This window comes from Pollicipes pollicipes, unplaced genomic scaffold, assembly GCF_011947565.3.
Source record: "Pollicipes pollicipes isolate AB1234 unplaced genomic scaffold, Ppol_2.1 Scaffold_2555;HRSCAF=2994_pilon_pilon_pilon, whole genome shotgun sequence".
In the NCBI taxonomy this organism is placed as follows: Eukaryota; Metazoa; Arthropoda; class Thecostraca; order Pollicipedomorpha; family Pollicipedidae; genus Pollicipes; species Pollicipes pollicipes.
In genome coordinates, this window is record NW_023596136.1 from 34,143,736 (window position 1) to 34,161,262 (window position 17,527).

The 17,527-nt window shown below is 54.4% G+C and overlaps 2 protein-coding genes across 2 annotated transcripts; one reads left to right on the plus strand and one right to left on the minus strand.

Annotated features, from left to right (window-relative positions):
• The first annotated feature begins 1,752 nt into the window (after positions 1–1,752).
• LOC119100628 (nucleoporin Nup37-like) lies at positions 1,753–8,699 on the plus strand. Its single transcript, XM_037223708.1, has 7 exons — positions 1,753–1,938; positions 2,367–2,564; positions 2,858–3,011; positions 3,624–3,843; positions 5,128–5,284; positions 5,744–6,311; positions 8,695–8,699. The coding sequence occupies exons 1-7, from the start codon at positions 1,753–1,755 to the stop codon at positions 8,697–8,699; spliced, it is 1,488 nt and encodes a 495-aa protein (XP_037079603.1).
• LOC119104969 (EH domain-containing protein 3) lies at positions 7,832–16,874 on the minus strand. The gene is made up of 6 exons (XM_037228683.1): positions 15,801–16,874; positions 15,153–15,261; positions 14,305–14,469; positions 13,635–13,779; positions 12,133–12,339; positions 7,832–8,942 (listed from the first exon to the last, which is right to left on the minus strand). Exons 1-6 carry the CDS (start codon positions 16,604–16,606, stop codon positions 8,737–8,739), a joined length of 1,638 nt encoding a protein of 545 aa, XP_037084578.1. The 5' UTR covers positions 16,607–16,874; the 3' UTR covers positions 7,832–8,736.
• Positions 16,875–17,527: the final 653 nt, after the last annotated feature.

Below are 17,527 nucleotides of genomic sequence, written 5' to 3' on the forward strand. Positions count from 1 at the left end.
ATGCGACTTAAGTTGTGAGTTCCACATGGGCAGTGCAGTCGGCGCACCCCAAAAACCCAACTCACCACCATTATTGCACTCGGTGGTTCCTACCTTAGTCCTAGTTCGAAATGGTTGGGTGATTGGGGCTTTGCAACGCACTTAGCTGCTTAGGCTATGTGGTGTCATCTGCCTCTCGCTCTGCCAGGAAGTGTGGAAACCACGGGGAATCGGACCCCGTACTTCAGGTTTCACACGCGTGCACCTTCCCTTCGATATAATTTGGTAGCACTTGTCTCCCAACTATACATACGCAGCCGCTTCATTTGTTGCGCAGCCAAACGAGCATTTGAAACCCGGCTGACGGCCGCATTTGGGGTTCCGTGGATAAGTACATACGTATGTTTGGTTAATTTTCCTGTTGGATAATTTGTTAGCAGCGTCACGGCACCTTTATCGACACGCTCCACTTAAATAATGTGTTGCGGTTTGCAGTTCATTTTAACACCAGTGGTTACCATTGTTCCCCAGCCGACACTACTACCTTCCATACTTTCCGCTATTAAGTTTGTTGTCGATTGCTGTTAGCTGTCGTCCCTTTTATGATAAATGACTGCTTCATAAATTATTTTATGATTAATTTGGCCCTTTCATCGACATGTGCCTAAACTGCAGCCATCAAAAAAGAACTTTGACTAAAGAATAAAAGAAGAATTTCTCACGAAGTGGCTCAACACATCCCAAGTCACATGTGATATCAAACAGATTTTGATGGGCAATATCTTATTTCTACAATGTTTGTTTAGCATGAGTATTTTCTAGCACCATTCTCACTCTTAAGATGGTGCGTTGGGGCTCAGGAATGCAAGATTTGATATGTATGTGGAATTTACTTGAGGTCATTGCGTGAGTTTTAGGTAAAACCTTGATCTCTATATCTGATGTCACATCATACAGATTGTATGAACTGGGATTTCTTATGGGTGTATGGGCATCTTAACTGTGAAGCACTGCTAGCAAGCATTAATGCTACTCTGCTTACCATACATGTTCAGACTTCAGAAGACATGAAATGCTTAACTGAACTGTTTGTACTCCATTGACCTGGTGTGGTTCAGGCTTCCAGATGCAGTTGCAGGTATCAAAGTAAAAGAAAGTCAGTCTATATAAGGCTGCTTTGATTGACAGTTGTGTGCAGTTCAGGCCTATTATGTATATGTTTGCTATTTTGTTTAATCCTTTCTTTTAATCTTCCTTTCATTTGATCTAGAACCTTATACAGGTCAGGAAATACCTTAGTGACATTGAACTAGGGTAGATGCATTTACCGTGGGTATGAAAGTATTTAAAACTTTTACAGGCCTCTGGAGAATGAAATGCTACACGAATGTGATATGTTACATAGCATTTGGCTTTTTATGCCTGGCTTAGAATGTGTTATTACAGTCAACTCATGATATGCTAATATCACAGTTGTCAGCTTGAAGTATTACCATAATTATTCCGACCAGTTATTATGCATACCTGCCATCCTGTGCTGGGTATCATAGTGGTTGACATTTGCCATTTTTATTGGTGAATAAAAATGTTTTAAGAATGAATGGTAGTCATTGTAATACCTCAAGGCTCAATCAAACACCAGGTATTCCTTCATGTTGGGAATCTGATGTTTGTGCCACATCAATCACCCTTGCTGTGGCATTCTTTCCAAGATGATACTTACACATTTTGTCCTGAGACCACAGCGGGCCTTGGCACCAGACCAGCCACAACATGGGCATCCTTTTGCCAGCAGTGGAGGCAATGAAGGGACCGCCGGCTACCACCGCCGCCCAGGCCTTCACTATCACCGTGCAGGGCCGGGTGTATGCCGTTGAGGTCTCCGGCTTTGCCTGGTCCAGCGACCTGGTCGTCTATGGCACCGCCACATCGGTCGGCGTCATCAGGATCACGTTGCCGGTCAGAGGACAAGGGAGGGAAGGGAAGCGCGCATCGCCCCGTCCCTCGCCCGGACCAGGCAGGCTCACCACCTTGCCTGCCATGCGTGATCTTTCACAGTTTGCTTGATTCAGTGTTTGCATTAGCCAGGTGTAGAGTATGTCTGTTTTTTCTCTGCCATTAAGTGTGAATGCTGTGATAATCTGTTTTGACGTGAAGCAAAACTTCATGCTCTTTTCAATCACTTTATCATGATAATTATTTAAGGACTCTTGGGTAATTGTATACAGATCTGTATTGTCTATGCATGTTGGCCCCCCATATCGATTTTGAAACGTTGCCACACTAGCGGCCACGGCTGACCAGCTGTCCACCTGCTGGATGGGCTGCTATCAGTTTCTGACCCTGTGTGGCGGCCCCCCTCCCCCCCCCCCCCGAACCCTCTCCAGGAGGACAGCGACACCGGCGAACTGGAACACGCGCTGCTGCACGAGTTCCACCACGACTCGCGCGTCCGCTGCCTGGCCTGGAGCGCTGAGACGAACCTGGCCGAGGTGCCGCAGCGCGTCAAGTTCGCCGCCGCCGGCGCCGACCACCGGATCCGCGTGTTCGAGCACACGGGCCGGCAGGATGGCGGCCAGCTGCAGGTGCGCGGTGAGGGCGGCGGACTGGCTCCGCCGCGGGCGCGCGCCGGCCCAGCGGCCACGCGCCGCGGTCGTGGTCGGAGCGGGCACGCTCCCCGATGCGACCCAGACCCGGGTCAGCCTCACTCTCGACACCACGCCTCCGCGGACGAGCCGAGCTGTCTGACAGACACCCAGCCGTCTGGTCAGGGGCGCCGGGCGGCGCGTGCGGACGCCCCCACCCCCCTGTCCGCGTGCCCCTGTGCTCGGTCCTGCAGCACTGCCTGACGCCGCCGCCCCTGCCCTGCCCGCGCCAGGTGCGCCTTCTTTGCGGCCATACCGACTACATCAACGACTTGGCATTCGGGCCGGACGGCCACACACTGGCCAGCGTCGGCGACGACCTCACATGCCGCCTGTGGAACGCCTCCGACCTCACGCCGCTGGCCTGCATCGCCGCCGACGACCCCTGTGAGTGCGCCGGACCCGGTGCGCCACCAGGCCGCCGTGGGTGGTGGACCGCCGGCCGAGACGCGTGGATGCTGACGCCAGGTGTTGATGTGTGTATGTATGTATGTATGCATTATGTATTACGTCCATAGCTGGGTCGCACGCAATGGAGCGACGCTTGTCAGCCCCTTGTTATGAGTACAGGAGATAAGAGCATGCAGGTAAAAAAGAAACACATAGCACACAGACACCCGTTCACCGGCTTCCAACAACATCAGCACTCGCACAGGTGCGCTCTCGCCGCGCGTACGAAACGTTGCAGTGTTAGTTGTCCGACGTCGGCTGGCAGTGCATTATACAATGCTGTCGCGTGGTACTCAGAACGTTTCCCACCGGCCTTGGTTCTCGGACTAGGGAGGCGTAGGAGTCCATCCTGTCGAGTGGGTCGGGCACGTGTGTCGCGGTTTAACACAAACATAGCCCTCAGCATATCAGCCTCGCCGCGCAATATGGGCGGGGGTGGCTACTTCAGATTCCGCCATGTGCGACCGGCCAGTGTGGGAGCACCCACGCGGGCCCCGCTACTCCGGATGGCGGCCGGTGCCGCTGCTGACCTCCCGTGTCATGCTCCAGGCGTGGGCGTCTGCTGGCACCAGGAGGAGCCGTACCAGCTGCTGGTGGCCGCCACCTCGGGCGTCGTCACCTTCTACAACACAGAGACGCGCGCCACCGTCTCCGCCCTGCACACGGGCCTGCCGGGCCTGGCCGGCGCCGACTGGTCGTCGGCGGACGTGCTGCGGGTGGCAACCGTTCATGATAGCAAGCTGATCACACTCGACTTGTCCCGGCACAGGTCAGCACACTGTCCCGGGCCACGTCAGATCGGCACACGAACCCAGGTCACGTCAGGTCAGCGCACTTCCCAGGGTCACGTCATGTCAGCACACTGCTCCGGGTCACGTCAGGTCAGCACACTTCCGTGTCACGTCAGGTCAGTACACTCCCGGGTCACGTCAGGTCAGCACACTGTTTCGCGTCACGTCAGTTTACCACGCTGTCCCGTGTCCCGTCAGGTCAGCACAGCGTCCCGGGTCACGTCAAGTCAGCACACTGATTCGGGTCACGCCAGATTAGCATGCTGTCCCGGGTCGTCAGGTCGGCGCACTGTCCTGGGTCACGCCAGGTTACCACGCTGTCCCGTGTCACGTCGGGTCAGCACACTGTCCCGGGTCACGTCAGGTCAGGGCACTTCCCGGGGTCACGTCAGGTCAGTACACTCCCGGGCTCGTGTCATCTCAGGTGGGCGGACGGTTCTGGGTACGTCAGGTCAACAGACAATACCAGCCCGCCAGGCAGCGTTTCGATACTCGGGGACTTGGGTGGCAGGGATGTCGATATTTTTTCATGCCATCGCACCCTCTTCTTGGCCTCACTACCTGTTGCTCCTCCCCTCGCTCAAGACCGACCAACCAGCGCCGAGCCGGACGGCGGTCAGCCCAGCATCTGGGCGCCGCCGACTCGGCACCTCGGCCGACTTGTCAGGTGTCGGGGCTCGGGGTCAAAGGGCAGCGATTTAGCAGCCGACGATTTGTGCGTGAGGAGGCCGGCCAGGAGCCAGGGTTCTGGTAGCATGAATTTATGTTTGCATCTGCACACCCAACTGGATGCATTTCGGGACGCCGGTTTACAGAGTGGGCATTGAAGAAAATGCAGCATACAGGTGCAGAATTGGGCTCGGCGCTTGGTCGATGCCGTGTCGTCTCTGTAGTGAGCCGTTCCCGAGCTAACTGAAAGGCGAAGTGCATGGTCGGGGTCAACAGTGGCGCATGTTTGGTAGGCAGGCAGGACAGGCGGCTTTTGACACATTTATACGGAGATTTCTGGATTGTTCCTTGCTAGAGCGAGGCTGAGTGCTGGTGTTGGACTGGCTGCTCCGATATTGCTCACGAGTTAGCCGCCGGCAAGCCGGGCGCAATGCTTGTGGTGTCGAAACATATGGCGCCCGTGTTCTGACATGCACACCCGGTGACTTCAATGCTGCATTCCGAGTGTGGCGGCTGCTGTTTCGGCCCGAGCGGCGACTCCGCTGCGCGCGTCGACGGACGTGTGACCTCGCCGTGACCTCGGCTGCCCACAGCACGCGCGAGACGGAGCACGACGTTCACAGCGGGGGAGGGCAGAGGGTGAAGTTCTCTCGGACCGCAAAACAGCACGTGGCCACCTGTGGCCTGAATCAGGTCAAGGTGACACAGCTGGATGTCAAGCAGGCTGCTCCTCTGACCGCTGATCTCATGGTGAGCATTTGGTGAGATCCTATCGGCCTGAAAGTGCCCTCCCAATGGTGAGATTCTGTTGTGCTGTCCCTCGGCTAGGTGCTCCCCCCCCCCCCTTCTTTTCTAATGGCGAAGGCTGTTATGCCGAGCTGTGATGGTCCGAGGTTCAGTTCCGCCCGTGGTAAGAGGCTGTTGTGCTGCCGTATTATCAACAGGCTGTCGTGCCCTACTGGTGCCGCTCACTGCCGTCATCTGACGGCTCTCTCCTCTTTCTGGACTCTGGCACGTTCTGGACTCTGACTCGATCTGAACTTGGACTCGATGTGGACTCTGGTTCGGTCTAGACTCTGGTTCGGTCTGGACTCTGACTCGGTCTGGACTGCGACTCGGTCTGGACTCTGACCGGCCCGGCGGCCGCGGCTGGGCCGCCTCGGCCGGTGGGAGCTGGGCGCCGTCTCCAGCCGCTGTCGGCTGTTGCAGGCGGTGGGCGGCATCAGCTGGCACAGTGTGCTGCCGTACCTGGTGGCCGGCGGCGATCCGGCAGCTGCTGGTGTGGCGCGTCACTGTCATCTGAGCGGCCGGCCGCCGCCGAGACTGGCTCCGGTGTGCCGCCTGCTCCCGCGACGCCGGAGCAGTCTCCCCGCCGTCACCGCCGCCGCCGCCGTCATCGCAATATCGACCTCACTGACGACGACCCGTCAATACAGCCTTTTGTATGATTGTTTCGTGCGGGCTGATGTCCGCATCGTTATTGCTGGCAGGCGGCGGGTGGGCCGGTGCTCCACGTATGGTCTCATCGCCGTCGCTGGTTTTTGCCCGGATCGGTCGGCTGATTGCGCAAGGCTTGTTGTCGGGGCGATGGCCGCTCGGACGCCGGGGACTGCTCGAACCGGATTCGCAGAACGCTCGCAGAGGCGGTGGCGCAATATGGATCCCGGGTTGCTGGGGCGCACACCGTCGCTCGGACTGCCGCGAGCGGTTCGCCAACTGCTCCTGACTACCGCCGGACACGTGCGGCCGCTCTCAGAACCCGGCGCCGCCGCGAAGCGTGCTGCCGCGCCGTCAGGCGCGCGTGCGGCGAGTTTAGTTCGGATTTCGCTGTTACTTTGCATGTGGGGGCTCAGTCTGTGGAGTGACGTCAGGACGGTACTGCCTGGGAGCAGGTCGCGAGGCGGCAGTACGCGGCAGCACGCCACACCTGCGTCGGGCTTGAGGACACGCCTAGGGGCTAACCCACGTGGCTCTCCTCGCCCCGTGGCTTCTCCGCGCGGAACGCCACGTGGGCTGGAACGACGTGGTGCACTTCTAACGGCGTGGTGTGATGTACCGGGGTTTGTGTCAGCTCACTGTTTGTGGTCAAATGTCGCTGAAGTGTCGTAAAACGAACAGCGAGCGGACAGGTAGAGACCATATTTCAGCGCGGCCCAGAGGAAGGGAGAAGTACGGCTGTTCGTGCGAGGGGTGGACCAAAGTTTCACGATCCCGCCCGTAGCCAATCCAGCTACCGGTGCGAGATGCATTTCCGGGTTCAATTTCCAATACGATCGCTCACGCTTGGTCCCCTTTGTAAGCCTGGCGTATAACTGATGCGCAGTAGTGCGCGGTGCAAGGCATTGCGCACGTGGGTATAATTTTTAGAGCACAGGATGGCCGGTGTCGAAATCGGTGTACTGCTTCCTTTACTAGTGATTGTTCTAGAGCTATACGGTTAAAATTCCAGTAATGAATCCCGATTGATAAGGCATGCTTTATCCCAGGCTTTATCCCACCAACGGACATTCGTTTTAATTCCGCTGAATATTTCGTAAGGCCTTTGTCCTGCTGCGTCAAATTGTCATTGGTCTCTCGCACCCCCCTCCATGAAGGGCGTGTTTTTTCCAGTCGAAGAACGTAGCCGAGAGCGGTAACAGCGGCGGGCGCATACGCTGAGCCTGCTTCTCACGGCGTCTCATCTTGTCATTTTCTCACGACCAATTATTCTGTACCTGCCAGGTACAACAGCGAGTAGTCACAACACTCGAATCCCTCGCGAACATTGCAATGCGAGGATCGCGGTTGGTGTTGGGCGATTGCTGTCTCGGGCGACCGGCCCTCGCCGACGGGCGCACTTACCGATAGCAGCAGTGCGCCGATCCGCACCGATTTCAAAACACGCGCAGCTGCTTTTAATACCAGTTTCACAGATTTTACCGATTTCAAAACACGTGCAGCTGCTTTTAATGCCAGTTTCACAGATTTTACCGATTTCAAAACACGCGCAGCTGCTTTTAATACCAGTTTCACAGATTTTACCGATTTCAAAACACGCGCAGCTGCTTCTAACGCCAGTTTCACAGATTTTACCGATTTCAAAACACGCGCAGCGGCTTTTAATACCAATTTCACAGATTTTACCGATTTCAAAACACGCGCAGCCTGCACACGGGCACAATCAGAGCTCCTTCGCCGGGAATCCCGTTATGGGGCTGCCTCATGGCCTGCCACACGCCGCGGTCCGCAGCTCCCACTCGCCCGCTCGAGACCCCGCCCGCGTGCACTGGCGGGTCCCACCGCCGCCAAAACAGCGTGCTCGCATGTGGTTTTGGTGTATTCATACTCGCCACCGATTTGCATGACTAAGCCTACGTCGCGACCTGCCCACTGAGAGTGCCCATGCTAACAGTCCAAATAAGGTCTGGTATATCCCAATGTGACGCTCCACGGATAAATAAATAAACTAACACTATGGAATACACCCGGGTCGAAACCGCTGTACGCCGCAGTGGCATCGTGTAACAATAAGCGATCTCCGCAGATACAGGGGATACTCACATCATAATAACGGATAATTTCGTGAACACGTGCGACTTCACGCACGACGCGGCCTATCGCCGTACCTGCGGTGCGCTGTGTCACATACAGTTGCCGCAGCAGAAACGCAGCCAAGGCTCGTAACAAAAACACTTCCGAACAGCACGCCACCTACTACGGGGTCGAGCGGCGCGGGGCGCCCGGGGAAGCCGGCGCGCAGGGCGGCCAGCTGGCGGGCCGCGAAATGGCACGCGGCAAGGCACCCACAGAGCGCGCGAGAGAGCGTCGGAGAGACGGCGCAGTCAGCGGCATAGTCGCAGCGTACTTCGGACAGACGATAAACTCGATCGATCGAGACGACGTTAGGCAGACGATCGCGGCAGATGCTCGGCAGCGCTGGTTAGTTTGCGTAGAAAGTTGGGATATATCAATATGCGGATATCGATGTGTGCACGAGGCGAGCATGTACAAAAATAGCGCCCGTGCTGGTGGGAGACCCAGAGTACCAACCGAGTATCGGTGCAGCGTCAAAGACCCACCGTCCGACCTGCGCGAGCGGCGCGCCCAGGCGCCGCGCTCACAGCGCCCCGCCCGTCACAATTTCCTGTTACGCCGACGGCGAGTTTATCACACTGCCGCAGGATGACGCCACTGAGCGACCGCGGGGCGGCGCCACCTGCGGCTCAGAATCCGCGCTGACTCGGCGGCACCAGGTGAGACGGCAGCTCCGCGGGCAGGTCGTGACCGTCCAGCTTGATGTTAATCAGGTGCATGGCCAGCGCGAACTCCTCCACGTCCAGCATGCCGTCCTTGTCGTGGTCAGCTAGCTTCCACACCTTGCCCAGCACGGTGTTGGGCAGCTTGGACTTGACCATTTCGGCCTTGGCGGCTGTGGACGGGAGTAGCGCGATCAGCCAACGTCAACGCTGCGATTCGATCTCACTGGAATTTATTCTTTACTGAACACGACGTGTCCGGGCCAGCTTTTCGCAACCGGTACAGCTTAGATACTCGTCCAATCACAGCTTGTTGCCGTAAAACTTAATGCGATCTTTCGACTCTACATGGAGAAAAGTTTGCCGCTAAAAAGTGCGTGAGATTAGCCTGCTGCGGAGTTCTTGCAACCACCGAGCCGGACCAGCAAGTTCGCTCCACAAGCGCGAGGTCAATAAGGGCAGCCTCGTGGCGTTAAATCATGCATCAACGCAGCCCCTATAGCGAAGGAGTCTTTATCAACACAGTCCATATGGCGAAAGATACATTATCATGAACACAGCACCTATCGCAAAAGATTAGAGCCCACGAAAATTATAATTCCCCCGATTCTGATCGTTTTTCAGAAGAAAGATGGCGTGTGTTCTGCTGCGACTACGAGTACGATCAAGCATCAGCTTCAGCTTTTGCTTCGGCCCCCTCGCACGCAAAAAAAGACAGGACGTACGCACCGAAACGCAAGCAAAAAGAAGTGTTAAGAGCGCGATGTCTGCGAAAACGACACCATTATTTCAGTGATTCTGCACTGTCACACGAACAAAACGCGCACGTTACCAGCCGTGCAGACAGAAAGGCGCAGTGGAAAGTCGCTCACAAGGAGCGCACTTCCCATTCTCTCTCCCCAAATTCCGTGCAAGAGCGTCAGATGCGGCACTGTACGACACTCTGTACGGCACTGCAGCACTCTGCGGGCGTGAGATACGCCGGTGGTCGTGATGTGGCATGTAATGTTCCTGTGGAGTTCCAGCTGGAAAAGCTCAAACTTGTGCGAGTTGAGCTGGGTGTGTTCCAACCTCCTCTACTTTACTCCGTGGCTCACGCCTACGACCGCGCAGCCGAATTGAAAAATGGAGCCCCCATGAGGGCACCGGGCTGAACTACGGCCGTTGCACTGTAGATACCCCGTACAAGTGGCAGATTCTGAAATGATAACAATAGGACACGGTAGCCGCGTTTAACTACAGAGCCGATGCGGTCCGATAGGTTCAATCAACTGTCCGTCATAACCCCCACGCCAGCCGCGCATGTGCGCGCGTGACAAGAGACCTGGGTTCCGACAAGACCCGAGCGCACTTGTGCTAGTTGCCTCTTCAGACACGCAGCCACCGCGCTGGGCTGAGCGCATTACGCCAGGCGTCGGGCGGAGGGCAAAGTCGACCCAGATAGGTTTGCACCATTGCTCAGACATACGTCTGTTCCACGGCTACAAAGCTCCTCGGGTCGTCTACGTATAAAATACTTTTGACACTGCGTTTTTGGTGATGTCGTTGATAAATGTAGAGGCCCGGACCGGGAACCAAGCCTTTTGTGACGCCGCTATAGGCCGGCGACCAAACAGATGCGTCCCAGGCTACTGCCGCGCTGGCGTCCGTTGGATGTATACGAATTAAATGGAGAGTATGTATATCGTAGCTAATCTGAAACATTCCGCTATGACGTCACAATGTCCGAAAAAGAGCCCTCCCCCGACTTTGCAGACCCCGCCAAAGCGCAACGGCTTGCGTTTAAGCCGCTTTAGAGCGTTTGCGGTTATACACAGCACGCGCTTAACACGCGCCACGATTTTCATCCGGCGCCCAGCGTCGCCCAGTATGCCGCACCCGCGCCGCGGTCGCCGCGGTCGCCGCCCGCCCGTCACCCAGACCAGAGCCGAAATCAGAATCGGAAATGTTGCCGGAAAGCCAGCACCGGACAAAAGCAGCTGTGCCCCGATCCTTATCAGCAGCGGCACCTCGAGCCTGCCGACCACCAGTCGGCCTTGGTCCACTATCTACACTCGACGTGAACGGGCCAGGCGGCGGGGCAGCGCTGGGGAGGGGCCGGCCGGCGGTGACAGATAGGCGGGGGCGGACCGCCGCCAGCGCCGCGACCCCTGCGGGCGGGCACAGCGCCGACCGCAGGCACGGCACCCAGCGTCAGCCACTGAGTCAATCCTCAGCTGACTGGCGGCCTGGGACAGAGCCAGCACTATTGTGCGGCCGTCCATACTCAGAGCCGTCCGTAAAAAACGATACGCGCTTTAATGCGCTTTAGGCATTTTAGGCACACACGCACGCACCTAACCCCCAGTTACGTACTGGTCACGCTGGCAAGTATCCCCTCGCCCTGGTTATGCTGTAAACACAAATTGTCCACCCTGGTTATGCTGTAAACACAAATTGTCCGCCCTGGTTATGCTGTAAACACAAATTGTCCAACCCTGGTTATGCTGTAAACACAAATTGTCCGCCCTGGTTATGCTGTAACACAAATTGTCCGCCCTGGTTATTGCTGTAAACACAAATTGTCCCGCCCTGGTTATGCTGTAAACACAAATTGGTCCGCCCTGTGTATGCTGTAAACACAAATTGTCCGCCCCTGGTTATGCTGTGAACACAAATTTTCCGCCCTGTTATGCTGTAAATACAAATATTAAGTATTCAGGCGTGGTTGCAACCATATCTGGAATCCATTTTCGCTTTTGCAATCCAGCTCGCCCCGTTTTATACCTCGGGCACATTCATCAAACCTCCCCTTCCGTGCACAACGGAAACTTATAAACGGCTCCTCCACGCAAGCGAGTCACAACTAGTGGGCATGGCTGACAATTCCTATTCTTCAAAACTTTTCTGCACCTTCCCTTACAACTCAAGCCATTTGGTCAAAGCGACCTGTCCCCGTCGCTTTGCTCATGTCTTCACGGCGAGCGTGAGCACCGGTTCAGTTGTTTCGCTGTTTCCTTGCCCCAGTGTACCTCTCCTGCGCACCTGGCCGCACTGGTAACCCGCTGCCCGTCCTATCCCCCCCCCCCCCCCCCCCCACCCCCTTCGCGCCAGTGAGCCGCGTGCCCCTCCTGTCCGCCCACCTGCGCCGGTGACCCTCTGCCCCCTTTTCCCCCGCACTAGTGACCCGCGTGCCCCTCCTGTCCAACCATCTGCACTGGCGACCCACTGCTCCCCCTATCCCCACGCACCGGTGACCCGCTGCCCCCCCCCCCCCTTCCCCGCACCAGTGAGCCACGTGCCCCTCCTGTCCACCCACCTGCGCCGGTACCCCCTGTCCCCCTATCCCCGCACCAGTGACACGTGCCCCTCCTATCCACCCACCTGCACCGGTGACCTTGTTGTCCACAGGGTTCATGCCAAAGAAGATAGGGTCGTACTTGGGCCGGTCGCGCGCCACCACCCACTCGGTCTCGCCGGCGCCGGCGTCGGCGCCCTCGCACTTGTTGAAGCCGAACGGCGTGTCGACGCTGCGCACGCCGTCGAAGGCGCCGCCTGAAACGACGGCGCCGCTGTTCGGCTGGCCGCCGTCTGTCGGCGCGGCGGCGCGCCGGTTAGTCGGGGTCAGGCCGGGTCGCTGGGGTCAGGCCGGGTCGCTGGCGGCAGGCCGCGGCCGCCGCCGGCATCAGCCGGGGTCACGCACACATCACACGCAGGCGGGCGGGGGGAGGGAGGCGTGCGGTCAACAGACGGCTGTGGTGCGCGCGGGCGGCACGCCACGAGCACGGGCGGCGAGGGGGCACAGCGGCATGGCACACAGCCACCGCAAGGGCCGAGTTTGAGGACCACGGACGGCTCAACAGGGGGGCACGCTGTGAGCGCTCAGTGAGCAACAAGACACACAGTGGGTTCGACAAACAAGGCCAGGCCAGTCTTGTTTGTCGTGACTAACTCTCATATCCACACCAAATGTGGAGCACGGCGCGGTAATACAGGGAGGCCTTACACGTGACGTGTTAAGAACGACGGGCGGCCGGCAAATACCATACTTAAGTCAGCACCGATACAAACACATACCTCGGGCACATTCGCACACGCAAGCCAGTCAGGTTATCATACCGAGACAGTCTACTAGCTAAACACAGCAAATAAACACGGGATAGTTCCTAATAATCTTCGACGTGCACCGTGGGATTTCCGAACCAAAAACATAGAAAGGTGACCCTAAACGAACAACAGCATCCGTTGCAGGACTTTTGCTGCTTCTCTGTCACGTCCTAACACATACTGCATGTTCATCATCCAAGTCTGCAACTCACAAGATGTATGCATCAATCATATACAACCGATACCAGAAAATACATATCAATATGTCAATATACAACCGAACCCGGAAAAAAATAAAAATCCTTTTAAAAAGATGATGCAGTATCCACAAAATGAGACATCTCCACAACAATAACCAGACATGCATGCTGCTCCCCTGGTAAAAAAATAACTCCCCTGGATAATTCGCCCTGCCCCAGAACTCGAGACTAGACTATGATGTGTGCACAGAGTTCCACTTGACCACAGCCACTGGCGTCCCACTGCTGACGCCGCAAACCAGCAAAACAGCTGGTGCGGAGGCGGCATCGAGACTTGGGGACCCCCCGGGCCACATGTCACACTGGTTACTGGCCTTCCCAGGAATAATAATCATGACTGGCAAGTATCCACACAAGTACTAACTTAATAAGATAGATTCAGATCCTCACAGTTTCGACGATCATTCAGCGAGGCAAGGTTTTATTTAATGCCTCGCGGAAGACAACCAGGGCAACGCGTTCCATGCCTGCTATTCTTTGTTTCCCAGCCCGCCCCAGCATCACCGGCGCCGTCCAGACCTTTTGGCGCCATGTTCTGCTTCTCCTCCAGCGGGATCATGGCCATGAGTCGGGCGATGTCCTCGGCCAGCATCTTGTCCACGTTCTGGATGAGCCGCGGCTTCAGCAGCTGGAACTTGCTGAAGTCCTCGTGCAGCAGCCGCTCCTGCGGCGACGAGGGACCGGTGAACAGCGGCACCTCGGCTAGAGGCGGCAGACGACAGCGCGGCAGTGCTGCCGGCCCCACAGGCCAATGAGTTCCTGGCGCGGGTTGAGTGCCAACTGCTGCACCTGCATTGTTATGTCCTCAAATGCATCATACCTAAATGCATTTTAATAAAACGAAAGAGAACCTTGCTTAATTGCCAAATATCTGCTGTCGACATCGAACAATGTGGCCGAAAAGTGAGCTCCTGTGCCACACACACCAAGCACACTGCTCAAAGGGCTGTGTTCAAGAACATCACCAGCTAGAGACTTAATGGAGGTGGTGGGGGGCAAGGCGGTACACCAAGGGCGTTTCTTGTATGCAGTGCCATGGCACAAAAAGTGCATTTCTTTCATGCAATGCCATGCTAAATCCCCCAACTATGTGGGGGCCCACCCATCCTCCTTTGCAAGTGGTGCCGCCCCAGCTGGCATGCTTGGCTAGTGCACAGTGTGTATGTGTGCCAGGGCTGCACAAGCTTGCCTGCATGCGGGCGATGTTGGGGAAGTCGCCAGGGCTGATCTGGTGCTCCCGCTGCACGGCCTCGTAGATCGCCGACAGGTTCTTGATCAGCTCTTTTTTCTTGCTGTCCTTGCCAAACATGGCAGGCATTTCCTTCTTCAGAGCTGAGATGATGTAGGCATGCACCTGTTGAGGCATTAGAAATGGCGCTTGTTGAGGCATTAGAGACCAGGTGCTATACCCATTTATCTAAATGAGAAACATGGGATAACTGATCTATATGTGATACTAATGGTCCAGCTACATCCTTATGTAAACCTAAAGCAGCCAAGATGCTTATTGCAGGACTTCATTCAATGTAAGCTCATGTCTCTTATATCAACCAGTGGCCCAAAATCTACAGATGATCCCTACAATGAAGATGCAAATGGAATCCCCCTCCCCACCCCCTCCCCCACCCCTGTGGAGCTCCAGGGCTGCTATTTCACTTTGACTAATCTGTTAAATAAAGCCATACCTCTGAACCTCAAGGCTTATTGCCCAAGTGAGCAGCGTGTTCAACACCAATTGTTGAACCATTTTTTATCATAAATTTAGTTCAACCATTTTTTATTGCCGGATGTCTCAGACCAAAGTTCACACGAAGCAGTGCTTGTTGAGCGAGCCTTGGCCCCACCAGGTTATCACAACATTTTTGTTCAGCAGGAGCATTTGATGTTTGAACAGGATAATTCCTAAAAGGTTTTTGAAGTATTGCAGTGGTGTATGACTGCTCTGTCATACCATCTTAAACTGCATGGGGATCCAAGCACATCAGAGGGTACAGCAGCTAATTAAAGCCTTCATCACAGAATCAAATCTTGTGGCACCTTTGCAAGCCTGGCACGCTTGATGAGGTCATTCAGCTTCCTGAGGGCAGCATTTCTTGGTAATGACTGCAGATCGGTGAAGAGATCCTGTGCTTCAGCTTCAAACAGTCTGTGAAAAATGATTCAGAAGATGAGTGACATGGACAAAGATGCTTTGTTTATATTAAAAAGATCACAAAAATGCATTGATTGCCTAGAAAATATACACTAACTTTACAGCACAGAAGCACCAAGCAAAAGTCCTGACTATAACTGGACCTCTGCTTAGACAGTGACAAGGGAAAGTTAGTTAACTGGCAAAAAAAATTAAGCTTACCTATAGAGCAATATTAGGTGCATCAAGTTATAGGTAGGTAGGTATTAGGTATTATATAGGTATTAGGTAAAGATAGCTCTGTTTCCAGACCATATGAGAGCAATCTTATCCCATGAGCAAAACCAGGACCAGTTGCATAGATTAGGAAAGCATCCAGCAAGCTGCTTGAAAAGTAGCCCGTCTTTAAGACACTCGTGTGAGCCATTTAAGAATGAGCGGAATGATCATATGGAGTCCCAAGGGAGTAGAAAGACACATTGAATCCACAGTAAAGTAAATCATTAAGTTGTTGGTTACATGACCAAATCATGCACTCTTAGAGAAAAACTTACTTCCTGTTTGAGTCATATCGCAGAGGCTGGTCCCAAAATGATCCAATGTACACTCGCGCCACTTCAGGGGTGGCGATCACCTTGCCCAGTGACCACATGAGGGCTCCATACACTCTCATCAGCTGCTGATGGTCCACCATGTCAGCCTTGTTCAGAACTATTCTGATCTTGTCGTCATGGCCTTTCAGAGCCTCAATTGACCTCCGGAACTCATCTGAGATGTCTAGCTTGTGTGCATCAAACAGCAGAATGATCCGGTCCACCCTCTCTGCAAACCACTCTAGCACTCCTGCAAAGTCATAGCCTCTGTCTACTCTTTGCTTTTCACCTGACAAGATGCCTGGCGTGTCCACAATTGTCAGGGAGCGAAGAACTGAAGAGTCCACTGTTGAACACTGCAGCCTGTTTAAGAAGGCATTCCCAAACTTGGAGAGTGGTCGGAATGGTTTCTTGGGGTCCACAACAAGAGCATTTCCTGGAATTATTCCATCATGGTCTCCATGCATGACAGCGATGAAGCCATCAGTTGTTGGTTCAGGGCCTATGCGGATGCCAGGGAAGTCCCTCTCAAGGAGATACCGGATGAAGGTAGTCTTTCCAGTTGAATACTGCCCTACCAGCATGATGATTGGCTTGGCATCAAAGTCCGGGTCATCTAACTTTGGAGAGTGAAAATCATGGAACTGGTAGGCTTCTTCCAGAGGCAAAACCTTTTGCTTGTATATTTTCTTCAGCCCTTCAAATACAGTTTCGTACACCTCCACTTGCTTCTTCTTTTCTTCATGGTTGTCCAGCCAGCTGAACATTTTGATTGTCACTGTAGGCGGCTTTCGAAGTTAGGTATATCGAGCCCTACGACATATGCCAGTCAGTCTCCGAATGACTCTGTCAAAATTGCACCATTGAGGACTGGGTCCTGCTCGCGGCTTCAACGGTTTGTTTCCGCTAATGACCACTTCGTTGAAATGCTGAGGGTATAATCACACTATCATCTCTATCGTAGCAATCCCACGTCACCACACCGCATTCCAGGGAACGATGAAATGCGGTCCACAAGCACACGCCCGAGAGAAGCATCGGTGGGCGTCGGTTGCCTTGCGTCACTTATGCCGCCGTATCCGTTTACCAAGGTTGGACAAATGTGATTCCACACCATCCCACGTTCGTCAAATTGGCACCATATTCACATTCAGATTCAGGTCCATATTCGGGATTCACCGGACTCCTAAAATTGGCCTGAAACTTTGGATACAGATGCAAGTTAATCTCCTGAGTACAATGAACACGAAATCTTGGATCGGTACGCTTCCTTTCGGGAATATATCAATATGAAAGATCACAGTAAAAAGGATGGGGTGCTTCAATTCCTTCTAAACTCTGTATGCTAGTAGACATTGACCTGATAACGAAAAACGCAAAGTCTTGGGCCGGTAAGATGCATCAGAAAAGTTTTAGCTTTTCAAATGCTGAAATCGCCAAGGTATTAGGTATATAAGGCATGCATCACGTTTTCTTCATTCTTGACTCAGTTTTATATTTGATATTCATCGGACTCCTTAGATTTGGCTGAAAATTTCTGAGGACATGAAGCATATGTTTCGGAGTATAAGAAGTGTAAAGTCTTGAACCGGTACGCCTTATTACCGGTTATATATCAATATGAAATATCACAATAAAAGGCGGACCACTTTATTTTTTTCGGAACTCCGTATGCTGACAGATATTGG

What these genes read in the sequence shown, in the direction of transcription:
- LOC119100628 (XM_037223708.1), top strand. Translation starts at nt 1,753, where the DNA reads ATGGGCATCCTTTTGCCAGCAGTGGAGGCAATGAAGGGACCGCCGGCT. An exon ending in TCATCAGGATCACGTTGCCG is followed by an intron (nt 1,939 to 2,366) that starts GTCAGAGGACAA and finishes AACCCTCTCCAG; the next exon opens with GAGGACAGCGACACCGGCGA. An exon ending in CATCGCCGCCGACGACCCCT is followed by an intron (nt 3,012 to 3,623) that starts GTGAGTGCGCCG and finishes GTCATGCTCCAG; the next exon opens with GCGTGGGCGTCTGCTGGCAC.
- LOC119104969 (XM_037228683.1), bottom strand. Translation starts at nt 16,606, where the DNA reads ATGTTCAGCTGGCTGGACAACCATGAAGAAAAGAAGAAGCAAGTGGAG. An exon ending in GCAGAACATGGCGCCAAAAG is followed by an intron (nt 12,340 to 13,634) that starts GTCTGGACGGCG and finishes CCGCGCCGACAG; the next exon opens with ACGGCGGCCAGCCGAACAGC. An exon ending in CAACAAGGTCACCGGTGCAG is followed by an intron (nt 8,943 to 12,132) that starts GTGGGTGGATAG and finishes TCCCGTCCACAG; the next exon opens with CCGCCAAGGCCGAAATGGTC.